This window comes from Lindgomyces ingoldianus (assembly GCF_010093535.1).
Source record: "Lindgomyces ingoldianus strain ATCC 200398 unplaced genomic scaffold BDR25scaffold_34, whole genome shotgun sequence".
Classification (NCBI taxonomy): Eukaryota; Fungi; Ascomycota; class Dothideomycetes; order Pleosporales; family Lindgomycetaceae; genus Lindgomyces; species Lindgomyces ingoldianus.
Window position 1 is genome coordinate 566,819 of NW_022985195.1, and position 18,174 is coordinate 584,992.

General features: G+C 51.0%; 8 protein-coding genes across 8 annotated transcripts; 3 read left to right on the plus strand and 5 right to left on the minus strand.

The window, feature by feature from the left end:
• Positions 1–1,466: 1,466 nt before the first annotated feature.
• Positions 1,467–2,610, plus strand: BDR25DRAFT_377520 (uncharacterized protein; the record flags this gene model as incomplete). The annotated part of the gene is made up of 2 exons (XM_033697503.1): positions 1,467–1,546; positions 1,584–2,610. The coding sequence occupies 2 exons, from the start codon at positions 1,467–1,469 to the stop codon at positions 2,425–2,427; spliced, it is 924 nt and encodes a 307-aa protein (XP_033543235.1). The 3' UTR covers positions 2,428–2,610.
• A 1,210-nt stretch (positions 2,611–3,820) lies between these two features.
• Positions 3,821–5,363, minus strand: BDR25DRAFT_77992 (uncharacterized protein). Its single transcript, XM_033699031.1, has one exon. The coding sequence runs from the start codon at positions 5,026–5,028 to the stop codon at positions 4,021–4,023; it is 1,008 nt and encodes a 335-aa protein (XP_033543236.1). The 5' UTR covers positions 5,029–5,363; the 3' UTR covers positions 3,821–4,020.
• Positions 5,364–5,618: 255 nt separating this feature from the next.
• Positions 5,619–7,038, minus strand: BDR25DRAFT_268908 (Fibrillarin). Its single transcript, XM_033687137.1, has 3 exons — positions 6,731–7,038; positions 6,155–6,570; positions 5,619–6,097 (listed from the first exon to the last, which is right to left on the minus strand). Exons 1-3 carry the CDS (start codon positions 6,931–6,933, stop codon positions 5,787–5,789), a joined length of 930 nt encoding a protein of 309 aa, XP_033543237.1. The 5' UTR covers positions 6,934–7,038; the 3' UTR covers positions 5,619–5,786.
• A 139-nt stretch (positions 7,039–7,177) lies between these two features.
• Positions 7,178–8,324, plus strand: BDR25DRAFT_268910 (putative ribosomal protein L17.e.A). The gene is made up of 4 exons (XM_033687138.1): positions 7,178–7,219; positions 7,333–7,546; positions 7,705–7,892; positions 7,962–8,324. Exons 1-4 carry the CDS (start codon positions 7,217–7,219, stop codon positions 8,115–8,117), a joined length of 561 nt encoding a protein of 186 aa, XP_033543238.1. The 5' UTR covers positions 7,178–7,216; the 3' UTR covers positions 8,118–8,324.
• A 397-nt stretch (positions 8,325–8,721) lies between these two features.
• Positions 8,722–9,652, minus strand: BDR25DRAFT_328107 (uncharacterized protein; the record flags this gene model as incomplete). The annotated part of the gene is made up of 3 exons (XM_033692370.1): positions 8,722–8,824; positions 8,856–9,372; positions 9,451–9,652. 3 exons carry the CDS (start codon positions 9,650–9,652, stop codon positions 8,722–8,724), a joined length of 822 nt encoding a protein of 273 aa, XP_033543239.1.
• A 359-nt stretch (positions 9,653–10,011) lies between these two features.
• On the minus strand, positions 10,012–13,313 carry BDR25DRAFT_306198 (heat shock protein-like protein). Its single transcript, XM_033690580.1, has one exon. It carries the CDS (start codon positions 13,070–13,072, stop codon positions 10,310–10,312), a length of 2,763 nt encoding a protein of 920 aa, XP_033543240.1. The 5' UTR covers positions 13,073–13,313; the 3' UTR covers positions 10,012–10,309.
• Positions 13,314–13,780: 467 nt separating this feature from the next.
• BDR25DRAFT_78010 (glycoside hydrolase) lies at positions 13,781–16,129 on the plus strand. The gene is made up of 3 exons (XM_033699033.1): positions 13,781–14,047; positions 14,235–15,730; positions 15,802–16,129. The coding sequence occupies exons 1-3, from the start codon at positions 13,894–13,896 to the stop codon at positions 15,886–15,888; spliced, it is 1,737 nt and encodes a 578-aa protein (XP_033543241.1). The 5' UTR covers positions 13,781–13,893; the 3' UTR covers positions 15,889–16,129.
• Positions 16,125–17,193, minus strand: BDR25DRAFT_78006 (uncharacterized protein). The gene is made up of 3 exons (XM_033699032.1): positions 16,804–17,193; positions 16,513–16,752; positions 16,125–16,456 (listed from the first exon to the last, which is right to left on the minus strand). Exons 1-3 carry the CDS (start codon positions 17,056–17,058, stop codon positions 16,316–16,318), a joined length of 636 nt encoding a protein of 211 aa, XP_033543242.1. The 5' UTR covers positions 17,059–17,193; the 3' UTR covers positions 16,125–16,315.
• Positions 17,194–18,174: the final 981 nt, after the last annotated feature.

Genomic DNA, 18,174 nt, shown 5'->3' on the forward strand with positions numbered 1-18,174 from the left:
TTGTGAAGCTGCGTGGAGTGCGTTGCCGTGTGACCTACACTGCGAGCTGACGTCGGCGCCTTTGTCAAGCAACATCTGCACTGTTTCACCATGGCCTTCTCTCGTTGCTAGATATAGTGAAGTACACACCATATTGCACCCCGATTTGACGTTGAGTTCCCATTGCGAGAGTATGAACTGCACTATGGAGGTCTTGCCTGTCTTTGCTGCTATACGAAGCACCGTTTCCGAAAATTCTTTTTGGATATGGTCGGGACCGATATGATCCGATAAGATTTTGAACAGGTTGGGCTTCCCTAATTCGGCGGCGTAATGTAAAACTGAGCGTCCCCTAACGTCTAACACTCGTGAATCTGCTCCAACGGTCAGAAAGCGCTTTACCGCTTCCTTGTGTCCTCCCCTCACGGCCTCGTGTAGGGGAGTTCTTCCACTATCATTTTGTGCTTCAATATTCGCATTTTGTTCCAGTAGGTATTCAATAACACTCAGTTGTCCTGTTCTTGCCGCACAATGAAGAGCAGTTGAGCCGTCATCCCCTTTCATTGATATCCCAAGCCCCGATCCATGTACCATTTTCAAAAGCTCGACTTGTCCTGCTGAAGCCGCTTCTAGGAACTCTTTACATCCTCCAACCCTCTTGCCTGAGTCTAAAATGCCCAAGGGAGTGCTTGTCTTGAACTGGTGAAGCTGAGAGTCGATCCGGAGCCCGTGTATCCGGCGTCGATGTTGCTGCAAATTGTCTTTCCGTGTCGTTTTAAACGCGCACCACGGTACTTGGCAGAAGTGTTTCGTGATGACTATTTGATGTTGGGTCCTTGCATGTCGAGAAACATCCGCTCGCAACGCGAATCGACGTTTGCATGTTTTGCACTCAAAAGGCTTTGAATGTGTTTTACGATGTTGACTACATATATTAGTCAGGTACAGCCTATTTCCTACTACTAGAATACTCTTACTTGAATGTCTGAAGAGTCTTAAATCTTTTCGGACAAATTCCACACGGTAGAAGCCCATCTACACGAGTTGGATAAGTAGCCATCGATCGGTGAATATATAGAGGGGTGATTAGCTGCTTGATATAAGAGCTCCCTTAAGATGTAGCTTCTGCCTGGAGCTATTAAACCCTTACCACGGTTTAAAAGGCTGAACTTCACGCCAAGATCTGAGGCTGTTTCAATAGATAGATCTCGCAGGGGCCAAGTCTATTATTGGTTGCCCTTCCTCCAGCGCCCAACCCAACTTCTAGGCCGATATCATTTTAACTTGCATGTTCATCCGACTCATTCTATACCCTTCGGACCTTTCGCCTCTACACGAGAGGCAATCGAACGCACCCTCAAACCTCACTAGCTTTCCCATCTTGACTACCCAGTTCTTTATCGCTGATACTCACCGACACCTCCATAAGATTAAGCAAAAGCTTACGTCTCTACCTCATAGCTACCTCGCAAATCACGTCCGCCATTATGGAGTCTACAACTAGTTCTGGAAAGATCTGGACCTCCTTTCCCGCCTCACAGGCGGAGGGGAACAACTGCAGCGTTGGGTGGGTTTTTTTTTTAGCTGACGCAGTTATGCCTTAGTTTCGCACCACATCCTCAAACCAACCCTCCTTTCACCTATGCGTTCCACGCCACCGAGGACCTCGCTTGCCGGCATGCCAATCCTGCCGAACGCCATATCGGGACCGCACTGCAACAACAGTCACTTTACAGTGGAAATGGAGGCAGTGCTATCGACAACTTTCTGCTATTCAATGAGATCTCCATGGGATACTCTAAACTCGATGAATTTTCCAATTTTCATCAAAGCCCGAATGTTCCTGTATCAACCGGATGGCTGAACCTGACCAAACGCCGCACCAATCCTGGCGATGTCGGAAGCTTCGCCAACTTTCACAATGGCGAACAAACTACTGACCTTTATTTCGCCAACCACGCATCCAGCAGCACGTCTACGTCCCATTTTGACCCTCCATTCGGGTACGACAACCACTTTGCTGGAAACCTAGGCGGTGTGAGATGGCAAATGGATGCTTACCCCACCGCTCTTTCGACTTCGACCACAATTGACGAAGGGCAACCAATGAGCGATACACCGATTCTGCAGCCCGATACCACAGCTTCGCTTAGCCAAATAGCTCGCACGCCCCTTCGTCCAATTCCTGCCGGAATATCGAAAAGGCGCCAAAAAGGCGGTGTTCCTTGCCCAAAAGGCTGTGGCACGACTTTAAGTCGCCGTCATGACATCGGTCGTCATTTAGCCCAAAAACATACGGAGGCTACGCTGCGTTGCCCAGTCGATGGATGCATCAAACTCTTTTCTCGTCCTGACAAGCGATCTGACCATCTAAAGAAAGGCCATAAACTCGGCGCTAAAGATATTGCCATGCTCTCCGCGGCGAATCTTGGGGGAGAGAAGATGTGAGCGTGTCAACATGCGAATTGGATGTAACCTGGGCAGCCTACTTTGTGCAAGTGGTGGCTTTGTAATGCGGTAGTGACGTTTTAATTGTTCATTCTTTTTCGTGTTCTTGCGTCCTTGCTATACTGGTTTTGCTATTTATCCCCTCCTAAAACAATTAATAAACCAAAAAAAAAGTTAGTGAAGGCTAGTATTGCTTTTAGGTGTTGTGAGTTAATGATTCCTTAATTCTTAGCTGTTAAAGAATATATATATTTAAGTGTTTACTTGACTGCATGGCCAACAGCGAGAAGTTTCCTCTCCACTCTGCAACGGCGCAACTAAACCAAACCATTCCCAGTTGTAGAATTTATTTATGCAGATATTACTTGATTACATAACCGACCCCGAGAAGGTGGTCGTTCTGCTCAGCAATGGCACGGATGTGATGCCTCCATAATAGCCAAACTCTAGTGCCATCCATGACCGATCTACTTCAAGCTAGAACATATTTCAATTATCTCTTCGCCGCTTGCTTGAACTTAAACGTCCATAACCCACATCTTGTGACTTAGTTGGTATAAATCCCGGACAAACATCTAAAATACCGAACTACCCCTGGACATCAGGGAAGGCCTCGTTACTATAATCATACTTACAACTAACGTTTTTTACATTCTGCCTTCACCCTCGCTCCTTCTCTACGGCTGGGAATATTCCTAGAACCTGCTTCTCTCCCCACTTTCCTTTACACCACTTTTATTTCCTGGCTTAGATTCGCTCAAAGCGCTTTCTGCAGCAAATTGAACCACCTAAAAGTCTTTGAGCTTCAGACTTTGACTAGGCTGGTGAAGCTTAAAATTCATGCTATGTTAGCTCTGTGAAAGCCCGGTCCCCGGCTGGTTTGATTCAGCAGTGCTGGCATTCAAAAGCTCATGCACCCTTATCAGCCGCTCCCCGTGGACCCTTGGCGTGGGTATTGTCTCCTCCACGAGTGTCACATTGTCACATATCCACAGTGGTAACGCAAAATCCTAGAGTCCAGCTGCAGATGAGTTTCATCTCCACAGTTCAGATTACGTAAACAACACGAACAAAGACACAGAGCCTATGATCTTATATTGATATCACCTTCTAAACCCTATATGTTCCTACAGACCCTCCCATCCCTAAACACCAACCCGGCCCTCACCAAAAACGCACTCACTCCAAGCTAATCCAAAAACCAAACAACATTTAAAATCCACAAGAAAAAAAACCGCAGGGTATACATGTACTCCGCATTCCAGCCCATTCATATCTCGCCGGAAAACGCCACTTGTGCTTAAACGCTTCCAAGATAAAAACCTAAATTGTAGAGAAGGAAAAGGGTGAAGACCATGAGGTATGGAGGGGCATGAGAGACTGAGCTCTCTATGTACGTTTACTGTAGGGTTATGAAAGTGGATGACAAAGGGAATGAGGGAAGGGATATCAAAACTTGGAGAGACGGGAACATAGAACAGAAAAGTGCTTGGGTTGGTAGCGGATAAAGCCGAGGCCGAATCCATAAGCCGCCTCAACAGCCAACATCATGAAAAACGAAAGGAGAAGATCTCGACACGGGGATCGATGTGATTAGACGTCTCCCATCTCTACTTCTCTGCTACTCCAGGGCCGCAAGAACTCGGCTTCGCCAAAGTCGGTCGAGCTTCCCACGACCCTTTCCTCCCTCTCCTCGGCATTTTCCAGATCTAGATCCATGTCCTGCTCTTTTAGCAGCACTCCATTAGCCTCGATTATCCGACCGGCAGCTTGCCGCCTTGTCTTCGGTTGCGCGAAAGGCCGGAGAGCGGTTTGCTGGAGCGAATTGATGGACTGCGAGGGTGTTGCCGAGAGCGGAGAGACTGGAACCTCGTCTTCAGAAACCTGGACTGGGAAGGCAAAGAGGAAGTTCGTATTCATATTCAGCGGCTTCCCCTCATCCTCGTCATATGAGCGCTTGTGTGGATTCATGGGATTCGGCGGCGCTAATTCGGTCGACACGGAAATCGTCGAAGTGTGTGATGAGAAAGGCGTGTTGAAAGCTTCCGCAGGCAGAGGAAACGCATTCACAGGCCGATCGCCGTGCTCGTCGGTTCCACCATACAGATGCACATTCGTGACGGGTTGCTCCGCAAACCCGCCAATCTTGTGCAATCCACAGAACGGCAGCAACTCTCTCTGATGCTGAACGACGGCTGGCACCGGTTCCCGAGGCGGCTTCACGCTATACGCATCGCTGCGGCTATTCGCAGCGCTGGGATTCGTCATCGGCGCACGAGAAATCGTGGTTTGGATCGACGGCAGCATGGCTGGGGTTTTGTGCGTCTTGTAGCCCTCAGGCACGCTCTTCCTCACCCTCATTCCGACAGACAACAAGTTCGCCTGGACTGTCGCAGGGATGGGGGGGATGACACTGTGGTGATTCTCGTGCGCAGCTCTCTCTCTAGGGTGACGTTGACTTCGGGTAATCGGACCTGCGCCCCGCAACAGCTCCTCCGCGTCGTCGTAGTCTTGGCCCTCACGCACAAAGAAGCTGGTGATGGAAGGCTGGAAAGGGCGTTTATCGCGGTGGGTCGTCGAGGGCGAGGATATGTGGCGCATTGTGGAGCCAGAAAGGGGATGCAGAGTTCACGCAGATGTGAGGTGGTTTCCGCGGGAGGGGGATTCAACCCTGGTCCTGGAGCTGAAAAGGGAATAATGTCAATGGCTCTCAGCGGCCAATGCGAGCAAGGTTCCGGGGTCCGACACAATCAATAATTTGTGAGCGCTGCTTGGCGGCTAAGTTTGAAGCAAAACGAAGGCGAGAAGAAATCGAGGGAAGGAGGGGATGGCGGATGACGTTGGAAATTGGTTGACCGCGGGACAGACGCGATGCCAGGGACTTTGACGCGTTGAGCCAGCAGATCCGCAACGCCAGCCGCCAGCCTTTCATTAAGATGAATCAAGCCTAACTGCTCCGTCGGGGCTTGAGTGAATGGCTACAGGGTCTAATTTTGGCACCTCGCGGGTCTCATACACATGGAAGGCGAATATCCACTTCACACGCAACTGGGGTGGTAGGTGAGTGATATCCCGCCCCTTCGTGGATGTCAATGCCCGCCTCCTCTCCTTAGCTTGAGTGTAAGCAAACGGGTGTCAATTGCACTTTCTCATCACCTATAAAGCCATTTGAAAGGCAGTCAAGGTTCTTTGGACCGAGCTGCTCGAGCTCTAATAGATCTGTCTTGGACTGCTTTTGCAATTGAAAAAGCTCGCCGTCCACGCCTCAAGCGCCGCGAACGCCAAAAAAGCTACAGGTATTTCATCGCCCCAGTTGCCCGAATCAAGAATGCAAGTCGGAAAGAAAGACCCGGTGACCTTTACCCGGCTCTCTGGTAGATGCCGCACACCATAGCGTGATCACGCTCGAAAGGCTCCAACGTCAGCTGCTCCTTGGGCTTAATCCTCTGTTCCCTTAGCTTGTTCACTTCGGCTGCAAAGACAGCTTCTGGGGCCGCCGTGGAGTCGATACAGTTAGCCTTGATGGAGACAAGCACTCCACCGCCAACTTTGAGGAATAGATGAGCATTGAGGCCGACAATACGAGCCTGATCGGGCTGGGCGACATCGGCGAAGATGCAGTCGACCATGCCAACGAGCATGCGGTACTTTAGCGGGTGACGAGCGTCTTCTGTGGTGGTTGTTAGCAAATAAATTTTATATGGCATAGAAATAAGATGTAACATACCAACAATGGGAATAACGTTCGTTCGGTGGGTGGCCATATTGATTAGATCACGGCCTGATCGATGCGAGAACTCAACAGCAAATACAGTTCCTTCTGGCCCTACGATATCTGCCACGTGAGACACCGACGTGCCAGACGCAGCACCAAGATACAGAACCTTTGAGCCTGGTCGCATGTAGATGTCATCAATGCCGCCGAGGATACCAGCGGCAAGCTTGCTTCGGAAAGGGTTCCATACACGGTACTCGGTTGAAGTCGCAGGGGCATCGCCATTGACAGCATTGGGGTTGGAGACAGAGATTCGCTTTTCGCCATAGACTGATTCGCCAGGAGTGAGGTTTTTGGTGACAAGGAGATCCTCTTTGCCACGGGCGACAAATACACCAGCATGTCGGTGGGGTTCGATGATGACCTTCCTGTGCAATTATTAGTCCCGATTTAGGTAAGAAAAAGCCTCGCTTTGTTCGCAAACATAGAGACCGTTATTCTGGGTTTGATCCAGTGGGTAGCTTGCAAGTAGCTTGCGAGATTCTAGCTCAAAATCTTGATGCTGAGTCTTGGAGAAAGTTCACTTACACTCCACCCCTCGCACCACCTCCGCCTCTTGGAGCGCCCCTTCCACGGCCTCCACCTCTCGGGGCTCCTCTGCCACCTCCCCGACCGCGATCGCCAAATCCGCCTCGTCCACCACCACGGCCACCTCCCCGACCACCTCGATCACCAAAGCCGCCTCTGCCACCTCTTGCGCCGCCACGTCCTCCTCTTGGTGTAAAAGCCATTGGAGCAATGGCTTTATAAATGCCCGTAATATGAATGTGCCTGAAGAGCGGGCAGTCTTAGGTGGGTCGAAATTTGGGATGGGATAGCTTTACAGAGCAGCTTCGAGCGAGCAGGTGGGAAATTTTTCGAGAGGCAAGCTCGAAGTCTTGGCTGCATCGCTTAGGCTAGCGCCACTCGTCGGGCCGGTGTTTCGCCGAACACACAAGTCGAATTTGGATCCTGACGACGAGAACTTCGACTTCATTGAACACCCGAGGATTCATCGCCCCCCCACACGACACGATGGTATGTCCCAACCTTCCTCATCGCATATAAATCGATTGGGCCCTTGCTGCGTTGTGCGATGCCGACTTTATCTGGGTCCTGGGTGGGCGAGAGGCTGATTGATTGCACCACAGGTCCGCTACGCAGCAACGAGTATCGACAATGCAAAGTCCGCCCGAGCTCGCGGCAGCTACCTTCGCGTCTCCTTCAAGAACACCCGCGAGACGGCCCAGGCCATCAACGGATGGAAGCTCAATCGCGCCGTGACCTACCTTGAGAATGTCTTAGAGCACAAGGAAGCCGTCCCAATGAGGCGATATGCCGGAAGCACCGGTCGATGTGCACAGGGTGAGTGAATACTCCCGCCGCTGCCGCCTCCTGATGTGGATCTTTGGGGTTTATTGTCTGAAGAGGCGGAATATTGCGATGAGGTTGACATGGGCGCTCTGGAGAGGGATTTGCGCAGGACTGTTACTTGGAAGCATGGCTGATACAAGTGGCAACAGGCAAAGCATTCGGCGTTTCCAAGGCCCGCTGGCCCGTCAAGTCCGCCGAGTTCCTTCTCGGTCTCCTCAAGAACGCCGAGGCCAACGCCGACACCAAGGGTCTCGACACCACCAACCTGATCGTTAAGCACATCCAAGTGAACCAGGCTCCCAAGCAGCGGAGGCGCACATACCGTGCCCACGGTCGTGTATGCGATATATTCTCTTATAGGCAGCATCTAGCTCCGGGGTTCACCGAATCGACTAACGCCTCCTAGATTAACCCCTACATGTCCAACCCATGCCACATCGAGCTGATCCTGGCCGAAGGTGACGAGGTCGTCCAGAAATCTGCGGCTGCTGAGCGTGACCAGTCCCGATTGAACTCTAGGCAACGTGGTGCTCGCACTCGTGCCGCTATTACTGCGTCGTAGAGCATTGGGAAAAGTCGAGGTGGGACGACATTGAGGTAGACGAGAAGCTGATGAAATGGGCAGCAGTGGGTTCGGCAACGGCATGGGAGTCAATGAGCGAATGAATCATAGGGTCTTTTCCACCTCCATATGTGCTCCGGCATTGATTGAGCTTCACTTTATCAGGTGTCTGGTCGATAAAATTATATTAGGTCTATACCTGCTTCCATACGGTGCTTCTATTCATGCTGTCTCAATTCCTAACACCGTTTCGAGGACTTTCAAGGCATAGCTTCAATATCTAGCATTAACGCCACACCGTTGTAGCACGATACAAGGCCCCGAGAATATTGGCGCTAATTTTTCAATAGCATTGGCGAACATGCCTCTCTAAACCATCGAACTTTCAAGCAAGCATACAACTAGGGTTTTTGTTCATTTCAAAAACCTCAGGCACGGACGGGAAGGAAGTCATTGAGGTATATTGCCCAACCTACATTATCTACCAAAAGCTAATCAAATAAATCGTAGCGACCAATATCGTACACATCCACTCACTCGATCCTCTCACCATTGGCCCCACCCATTGCCCCCTTGCCCTCATTGCACGCCCTTCTTCCCCTCCTTACCCCTCAAATACAGCGCCCCAAGCTCCACCAACCCCAACTTTATCAAATAGCGCAACCTCATCCCCCGTCCTAAATGCGCCAGACCACGCATACTTCTCCCTATTTTAGCTCGTCTAGATATGGCAACGACTGGTTCATCATCTGTACCGTAGCATCCCCGTCCTGTTGCGGAAGCGCCATTTCCGTGATCCAGATCTTCAATTTAGGAGAGGATGGGGTGGTATGATTGATATTGTATAACTCGCCAAGTGTACCAAGCCACACTGCTAGACCAGCGAAATCGCCGTACCAGTGCACGGCGATGAATTCTGTGGGACAGCCGTTTTCGGGGTCGACGGAGTAGAACGAGGAGCTGAGTTTTCGCAGCCAGTCCAGCCCTGGTGTAGAACCTGTGACGGATGGGTGGGGAATATTCCAGCGTCGATTAGAGATAGAGTTTGCGTGTGAGCCATTGCGGTATGGGACAATCGATTTGATATACGCTTTCGCTGCATCCAGGGGACTGATGTCACTATCACCAGATGAGGTGCTTCCATCCGGTTCGTTGAATGTTAGAAGGTGCCGAGATGAATCTGGTAGTCCGTTGATCAGACGCATAGTGTTTTCATCTGCAATGGTATTCAGGCCATGGATCAACGGCGTGAATTCTAGTGTGTTGGACGACATTTATTGGGTTGCTGGATATGGAGACCAATTGTAGTAACAGGATAGAGGAGAGGATGAACGTAGGAGGAGGGAGTTGTCGGATGTGTAGGTGTGGCCTAGGTAGGCAACTCCGCGTTTTGTGGTGGTGGTGTTTGCTGCGGAAGTCAGGGGGGTTAGGGTTTTGACGGCTAACGGGAGGAGGAAGAGGAGTTGGCTAGGTAGCTCTGGTATTCTTCGCCGTGCTAGTGTGAGAAGAGATGTGGGGAAATGTGCTAAGCCCATGATGCTAATACTCTGCTTTGATACTTCCTGTCTGGAACCAGATGTCTATGAGCGCTCTAGATTTTTGAAACCCGGGTTGTTGCAAATTGAGCCGCAATGTAGGCTACAAAACTGATCTTCCATATCTATACTACGAAGGGCGAAATGAGCGATCCTTAATTGAAATTGGCTCTCAAGGCCATGATAAGAAGCGTGGCGAAGCAGCACAGTACATGATCGCTAGATATTGCGTCGTACATCTAACCTGGCAGGACCTTTTGGTCGACGACATTGACGAACAGGTATGGAAGTCAAGGCACTAGCAAGAGGCTGATGAAGATTTGGGCACTGGCAATAAGTTCCTACGTGTGAACAATTGTGACAATGTAATGCTCTTTGGTGTTGATGTGAGTTTAGAGAATCTTGCTTGGCACTAGCTCCCTTATGATTAGTGCGCTTTTCTATTCACTTATACAAGAAAGGATTGCTTTAAAGTTAACTTCAGGGAGGTTCCAACCGAATACTATATATACAATGGCCAATTTCGCTGACCTTCGACCTCATCCAAATCCGTTACTTTTAAAAAGGAAATTCCATCAGTCGTGACTCATTACTCATTCCGCCATGCATTCAGAACATTTATCCATAATTGCCGTCTATAATCAACCGCGAAGACGCTTAGTCGTAGAGATCCATACCTCCATCGACCTCATCCTCCAACTCGTCGATCGCATCAGACTCATCATACATCTCGCTATCCTCCTCCGAATCCGTATGGTTTGGTAGAACTTGGATGTGACCATCCTCGAGCACCACGCGGGCCACCTCTCCGTCTTTAATCGAACCGCGCAGGATCATGACGGCGAGCCTGTTGAGGACTTCCTTCTCGATCAATCGCGCGAGCGGTCTGGCGCCGTAAGCAGGTGAGTATCCAGCCGAGCCGAGATAATCGCGGACTTCGGTTGTCATGTCGATCTTCACATTGCGCCCGTTAGCCAAGAGACGTTTCTGGATTTCAATCATGCGGACGTCGACGATCTTGCGAATTTCCTTCTTGGTGAGGCGGTTAAAGATGACGATGCTGGATATACGGTTGAGGAATTCCGGAAGGAAGTAGCCGCGCAGAGCACCCATGACCATCTCCTTTGTTGTTGGGTCAATACGGCCATCTGGAGAGTTGGGTCGGGCTAGGTATTCAGCGCCGAGATTGCTAGTCATGACGACAATACAATTCTTTGCATCAACGATACGGCCTTGGCCGTCAGTAATGCGACCATCGTCCATGAGCTGCAACAGAACTGTGAGGACTTCCTTTGCGGCCTTTTCCACTTCATCGAACAGGAGAATGGAGAAAGGGCGTCGGCGAAGAGCCTCGGTAAGTTGGCCTCCGGCATCGTGTCCGACGTACCCTGGTGGTGCGCCAATCATCCTACTCAAAGAGTGACGTTCCTGGTATTCAGACATGTCAAACCTAATCATTGACTTTGGGTCGTCGAACAGGAACTCGGCGAGTGCCTTTGTAAGCAGCGTCTTGCCAGTACCAGAGGGACCACAGAAGAGGAAGCTGGGTGGTTGATTCGGGTTTGCGAGACCCGAGCGTTGCAGTCGGATAGCATTCGAAACGGACGTGACTGCTTCTCTCTGGCCAACGACAATCTCGCTGAGGTGGCGTTCCATGTGGAGCAACTTTTCTTTCTCAGTCGTCCGGAGGCGGGTAACTGGGATGCCAGTCCAGCGGGCGACAATTTCGTTGATTTGGTCTGGTCCAACGGCGTCAGTGAGAAGAGCGGTGCCTGATCCGCCCTGGCGGCTCCACATGTCGGCATCCGCCCTCGCTTTCTCCTTCTCAAGCTCGACAATGCGTTGTTCGACGTCGGGGATGGCGTAGTACTTGAGGTCGGAAGCCGTTTGGAGGTCGCGGATACGTTCAGCCTCGGCGAGCTTGTTCCGGAGATTCTCGAGCTTGATCTTAGCATCCTGAATCTCCTTGCCACGTTCCTTCTCCCTTTCGTAACTCTCACGAAGAGGCTTCAATTCCTCCTCTACGTTGGCAGCCTCCGCTTTGGCTTCCTTTAAACGAGCACGAGCAGCCTCATCCTTCTCGCGCTCGAGGGCGTGAATTTCGATCTCCAGCTGGCGAAGGCGGCGCTCGAGGTTATCGAGTGCTTCTGGCTGCGATTCTCGAGTGACGCGAACTGCGGCTGCAGCCTCATCAATCAAGTCAACCGCAGAGTCGGGGAGCCGACGCTGTGTAAGGTACCGAGCGGCTAGCGTGGCAGCGGACATAATAGCGCCGTCTAGAATAGTGACACCATGATGGGTCTCGTATCGCTCCTTCAATCCTCGGAGGATAGAAACAGTCTCGGGGATCGAAGGCTCTTTGACCAAGACCTGCTGGAAACGTCGTTCGAAGGCCTGGTCCTTCTCGATGTACTTGCGGTACTCGTTTAGGGTTGTTGCGCCGATACAGTGAAGCTGTCCACGGGCAAGCATGGGCTTGAGAAGGTTAGCAGCGTCCATGCCGCCCTCTCCGGTAGATCCAGCCCCCATGAGAAGATGCATCTCGTCGACGAAGAGGACAATCATCTCCTTGGACTCCTCAATCTCCTTCAAAACACTCTTCATGCGTTCTTCAAATTCTCCTCGGTATTTACTGCCAGCGACCAAGGCTCCGACATCCAAAGAGAGCAGCTTGCACGCTGCCAAGTGTGCGGGTACATCAGCGTCGACAATTCGGCGTGCGAGACCCTCGACAACTGTCGTTTTACCCACACCAGGGTCTCCGATGAGGACGGGGTTGTTCTTGGTTCGCCTCGACAGAATGCGGATCACTCGTCGGATTTCCTCCTCCCGACCGATGACGGGGTCAATCTTGCCGTCTCGGGCCATTGTTGTCATGTCGATCGTGAACTTCTTTAGATACTCATTCTCGTCCTCGGTGTCTGCCGTCTTAGAGTCCACTCGCTTTGTGCCCCGGATTGCTTGGATCGCCTGATCGATCTGCTTCGTGTTCGGGACGTTGGCGTCTGCGAGACAGCGCTGGACGGATGCATCTTGCACGAGGCACTGGATGAGGTGGTCGATGGCGATGTAGCTGTCCTTCTGCGTTCTGCTGAGCTCCTCGGCGGCGCGCAGCACTTTGGACATGGCAGGTGAAGGGGAGGTGCGCTCCGGCGGCGGATCTTGGCTCGGAAGACGCACCACGGCCTTCTTCAGCGAGCGTTCAAACTGCTGTGGGTCACCGTTTGCTCGCTCGATGACCTGGCGGAACATGGGCGGCGAGGCGTTGGTGCCCTGGTTGTGCTTGTCCGGTGCCGGGTCGATGAGAGAAACAGCGAGGTGGATGGGAGTGAGTTGTGCATGGGCATAGCTTTTGGCCAGCTCGAAGCTGTCAGCGACGGCCTTGGCTGCCCGATCCGTGTATTGATCAAACGAAGTCATGGTGTTGTAGTTGTTACGTTAGCAGGGACTCGATTCCTAGTGCAAGAGAGGGTGGGTTGAGTATGCTTTGGCTAAACAATGTTGAAAGACAGTGTTGAAGTGGGAGTCTATGGAGAAGGAAGAGAGGCGAGGCCGTGGCGAGGGTCGAGTCTCTTATATACGGGGGTCGTGACTGGATTCTTGAAGATGCGCGAAGCAGCCAGTGGCACCAGCAACTTTCTCGTTGTCTCGCGCCCAGTCGTGACGCTTGTCGAAGGTTCTGGTGCCTTCCAAGCATTTCACCGGAACCAACCCCCGCCGACGTCAGGCTGCATTACCCGATCTAGACCGAGACCGGCTAGACCCGACGTGTCAGCCCATCTTCCCATCTCGTAAGACACCACGGTCTGAATCCGCCCACACCATCGTCACTCAAGGCCATGCATCATGAATTCACTCTGCACTTACTAACGAGCCCGGCTCGGTGCAAGCTCGAAGCTCCAGATCATATCCAAGGATCACCGGGCTCCCATAATCCCCAACCATCAAGTATATTTCCTCGGAATATGTTCGGGATCTTAGAACGGCAGCTCGCAAGTTCCGTCTGCAAGTCATCTGTCTGCTCTCGCCCTCAATTCATCCGGATACCTTCTCGGAGCCTCATTGATCTTCGTTCCTGGTGCTACCCCGCAACCGGCCAGCAAATTTTCAGGAAATCTACATTTCCCCGCAGCTCAATTACGGCATTGTAACCTTAAGCTTGGAGCTTTAAAATGATGGTTAGGTATAAGTTTTCTTTCCTTCTGGTGTCATGTCCTTGAGCTTCGTTTGGTGCTGATACAATGTCTCTCTCAATTCTTTTCGCATTGCTTTTTGCAGTTTCTCCGGTAGTTGTCTCTCAGCATGCATCTGTTCCATCCAGCACAGTAGCTTCTACTAGCCAGACAAGTTCTGGGGCCTCTTCTTTTACCACAAGTGTGGAGCTGTCTGTGGAGGGTAAGCTACTACCTCTTTCCTATTACTCGTCAGTTTCTCTAGAATATGTATGAATCACTGCTCTTTTCGTAATGTCAGCTTTCGATGCTAGCTACTGTCTGTTTGCTCCGATGGAGGTTCCTCAAAAACTCTCATTCCGCACCCCGGCTACTTAAATCCCCTCTGTATTGAGCACTAAAACTTTCAGACCTCTGGGATCTTTACGTTGGCCCAGTTTCTACCTTCTCCATCAACACCACCGTCGAGCCTACGCCGATCCCTAGTAGCTCGCTGGTTCCACCGCCGGCTCTGTATTACCCTCCCTTCCCAAAGGGTCAGCAGGTCCCTCTTCAGCCTAAGAACGAGAGTTGGAAATTCCCCAAAGGCTTCTGGTATGGTGTTGCGGGTGCCGCATATCAGATCGAAGGCGCCGTAAAGGCGGAAGGAAGAGGGCCTAGTATTTGGGATGTGTTAACCCATCGAGTGGTGAATTACGTCTCCACAAATGATACGGGAGATATCGCAGACAACAACTACTACCAATACAAAGAAGACATTGCCCGCATCGCAGCTCTCGGCTTGAAAACATACTCTTTCTCCCTGTCCTGGTCGCGCATTCTACCCTTCGGCTCCGGCTCTATCAATGAACAAGCACTCCTTCACTACGATGACGTAATCGACACCTGCCTACAATACGGTATCATACCCCAAGTAACACTGTTCCATTGGGACCTCCCTCTCTTCCTACAGAATACATACAACGGCTGGCTAAGTGATAAAATCATCTCTGACTTCACCGACTATGCACGCATAGTATTCAACCGTTGGCACTCAAAAGTCCACTATTGGTTCACAGTCAACGAACCCATTGTCTTCTGTGGTTTCTACCCGCTTCCGGCAAATTACTTCAAGAACACGACCATTCCGCCCAAACAACAACCCTACGTCTGCGGTCACAACGTCCTCTTAAGCCACGCCTCAGCCTACCATCTGGCAAAGTCAATCAACAGCTCGCTCAGCGTATCCTTCAAGACAAACGGCGGATTCAAAATCCCGCGAACAGACTCTCAAGCGGACGCCGAAGCCGTACAGCGCGCCTGGGACTTTAACGAAGGCTGGTTTGCCAACCCAACATTCATTAACGGCGACTACCCAACCCACCTAAAAGACTATGTCAGCGGTTTCCTCCCCGCCTTTACCGACAAGCAAAAAGCGCAGATAAACGGGACTTGCGACATCTTCGCGCACGATGCGTACACTAGCGATTTCATCATGGCACCCGACGCCGGTATCGACGCCTGCATTGCAAACACCACAAACCCGTTGTACCCGGGCTGCTATAACACCACGAAAGTCTACGCAAATGGATACTGGACAATTGGCGCCGCTGGCGACCCGGGAACTCCCTGGCTTAACCAAGCCACAGACTGGGTTCCCTCTTTTTTGCACTATATGCAGGACACGTGGAAACCGCGTGGAGGGATTGCGATTACGGAGTTCGGCATCAGTGAGCCGTATGAGGAACTCCGGACGAATCTTGCGAGTATCTTGATTGATCCGATAAGGTCGAATTATTACAAGTCGTATCTCGAGGCTATACTTATTGCGATTGGTGAGGGTGTTAATGTGGTGGGGACGCTGGCGTGGAGTATTTATGATAATTTGGAGTGGAGTCAGGGGTACTCTGTTAAGTTTGGGATTCAGGTGAGTTGAATCATTTATCCCCTTCGAAGTGAGGACGGATTTTAGGATGAGGCTGCTAACGGTATGAATAGTATGTCAATCTCACGACACAGGAACGGTATTTCAAAGCGAGTGCCTTTGAGTATGCTAATATGTTTAATGTGTATCTCGAGAAGTAAGGAAATAGAGTTTCAAGGAATTGTCACCCGATTGCGTAAGGGGTGAGGCACCAAGGGTATTGGAAACTACAGCAAAGTGGAAGTAGGATACCTTCGTAAATATCTAATTTTACACCATATGAGGAAGCTCTCAGGGTAATATCTAATTCCCAAGGGATCAAGCAATCCTTCATCATGCGAACCGACCCAAGCGTCCATTATACTAATTCCAATTCAAGCCAACCCTAAGAAACGACTAAGCATTGCGTCGTTGGTCTGTCTGTAACAGCCATTTCATCCTCCATTACCCTCGCCTGGTTTTCGCGCCGCGAGCCGGCCTGGCAGCTGATGCAGTTCCGCATACATAAACACTAGGCGACGTGCAACGGCTTTTGCATGTGTGTCATCCTATTCCAAGGAATCCGCATGTGTCGATGGCAAAGAGTGGTTAGGATTGCTGACCGCTCATCTCCATCTCCTTCCTGTTCTGTCGCGTAGCCCACTTATCGGCTAACCACGTCACAATCGTAAGACCAAAGCTCGCGACGAGAAGAAGGAATACGGTCAGAGTGCCATATAGCGCGAATTTCTATCCCCAAAGTCAGTCATCATTCTCCAAGGGTGGAGTACATAATTCTAACTTACACTCTGCTTGCACAAGCTTCCAAAGCTGCCGTTCCCCATGTTCGCTGGCATGCCCAGATCCTGCTGTAAGGGCTGGCTATTCTTATACTTGCAGGTCCAGGTCTGGATAGTGTCAAGCTCGGGGGTGTCGTTGTTGAGGATGTGGGCGTAGATGACGGTTACGAGGGTGACGAGAGCGGAGGGGATTGTCGTTCCGATTGCGAGGAGGGCACGGAGGGTGGGACGGTTGACGAGGTTGAACTGGAGATTGTTAGCACCATTGCTTATTAAGGATAAGAGAGGGTTACGTACAGAAGGAACCAAAGCGAGGACGAGGAACACAGTTGAGAGCACGAAGACCGATGCAGCGCTTCCGATCAGCGCTTTTGTACCAGCGACGTCAAAGTGCTGTGGCCATAGGGGCAACCACCATGGATTCGAACTCTGCTGTTTGTTGAAGACATCGAGGGTGTGTGCTGAGGTACCCAGAATGGCGACACTGAGCGCAGCGCAGAGGCCGATGATAATGGCTTGTGCCAGATGGAGAGGGGCGGGATTGATCTTCATGGTTGTCGTGGATATGTAAATGGAGCTTCTCAGGCGCGGTATGGAGAACTGGAATGATCTGTTCTATACAAGAAGAACGATATATACGGAGTAGGTATCCAGAAGAAAGGAGTCAATCAGAAAGGAGGCCCAAACCAGGAGCACCCCGCAAGATCAAAACAAATTGAAATGAATGAAGGACCGAAACACAAAGCTTTTGCGAGCCTGAGCCTGATATACCGTTGTCGGTCTTCTTCAGATCAGAGCACAAAGGGGGGATGCTTGCACCCTTTTAAAACATCTTGGTCGCGTTGGCGGTTTCAAGCCCCTCCATCATCCCAATCCCCTTCTCGCCCAAAATAAGACCAACCCTTGCACAAAAGCCAATCCATCCGGATTGGAGATCCAAATACAAATCCCGGGCTAGACTGCCGGCGTTGCTGTTGTCATCCCGTTCGTGCCAGCGCGTAAGTGAGATGGAGGAGAACGTTTGGTGGAGGTCGTGCTTGGGCGACCGCAGAAAATAGCATATTAACTTGCATTCCCACATGACTCTAATCCTCATACAGCTATATTTGCTGACAATCAAGGTCCCCAATTTCCACGCCTGCAGATCGCGAGGCCAATAAAAGATCTGTTTGCAGATGGTAGGGCGGGTTTGAGTCGGCCCCAAGATGTACAATTAAGCACCGTGGCGCTTGTGTTCCGCCAACCGTTTTCGTGGTGAGGTTGGAGCTATACCTTTTCTAGAGAGGTCACTGAATGGTGATTGACCTATGCGATGGCCTGAAACGATTATGCATGTGACAAGGCGCTTGGGGGAGTGACTTGCAGATATTGATTCGGGAGAGGTTTCGGCGCTTATGCGGGGGCGTGATTGGTGTTTCAAATACGCTAAGACACAATGGCCGAAAATGGATGTTGGAGCTCTTTTTGGAGAACGATGAGGTTGGAGAAGACAGCGAACGTTTCGTTTGCTCTTTGGAAAGGGTTAAAGCATAGGAGGCCGATGAAAATCTTTTTGGGTGGGCGTGGATACAAAGACGTGAAGATCATTATGCTTCGAGTGGCCCAGGGACAGAGATAGTGAAGTTGATACCCTCCTGTTCATGCTGGAATGGGATTAGATTGTATAGT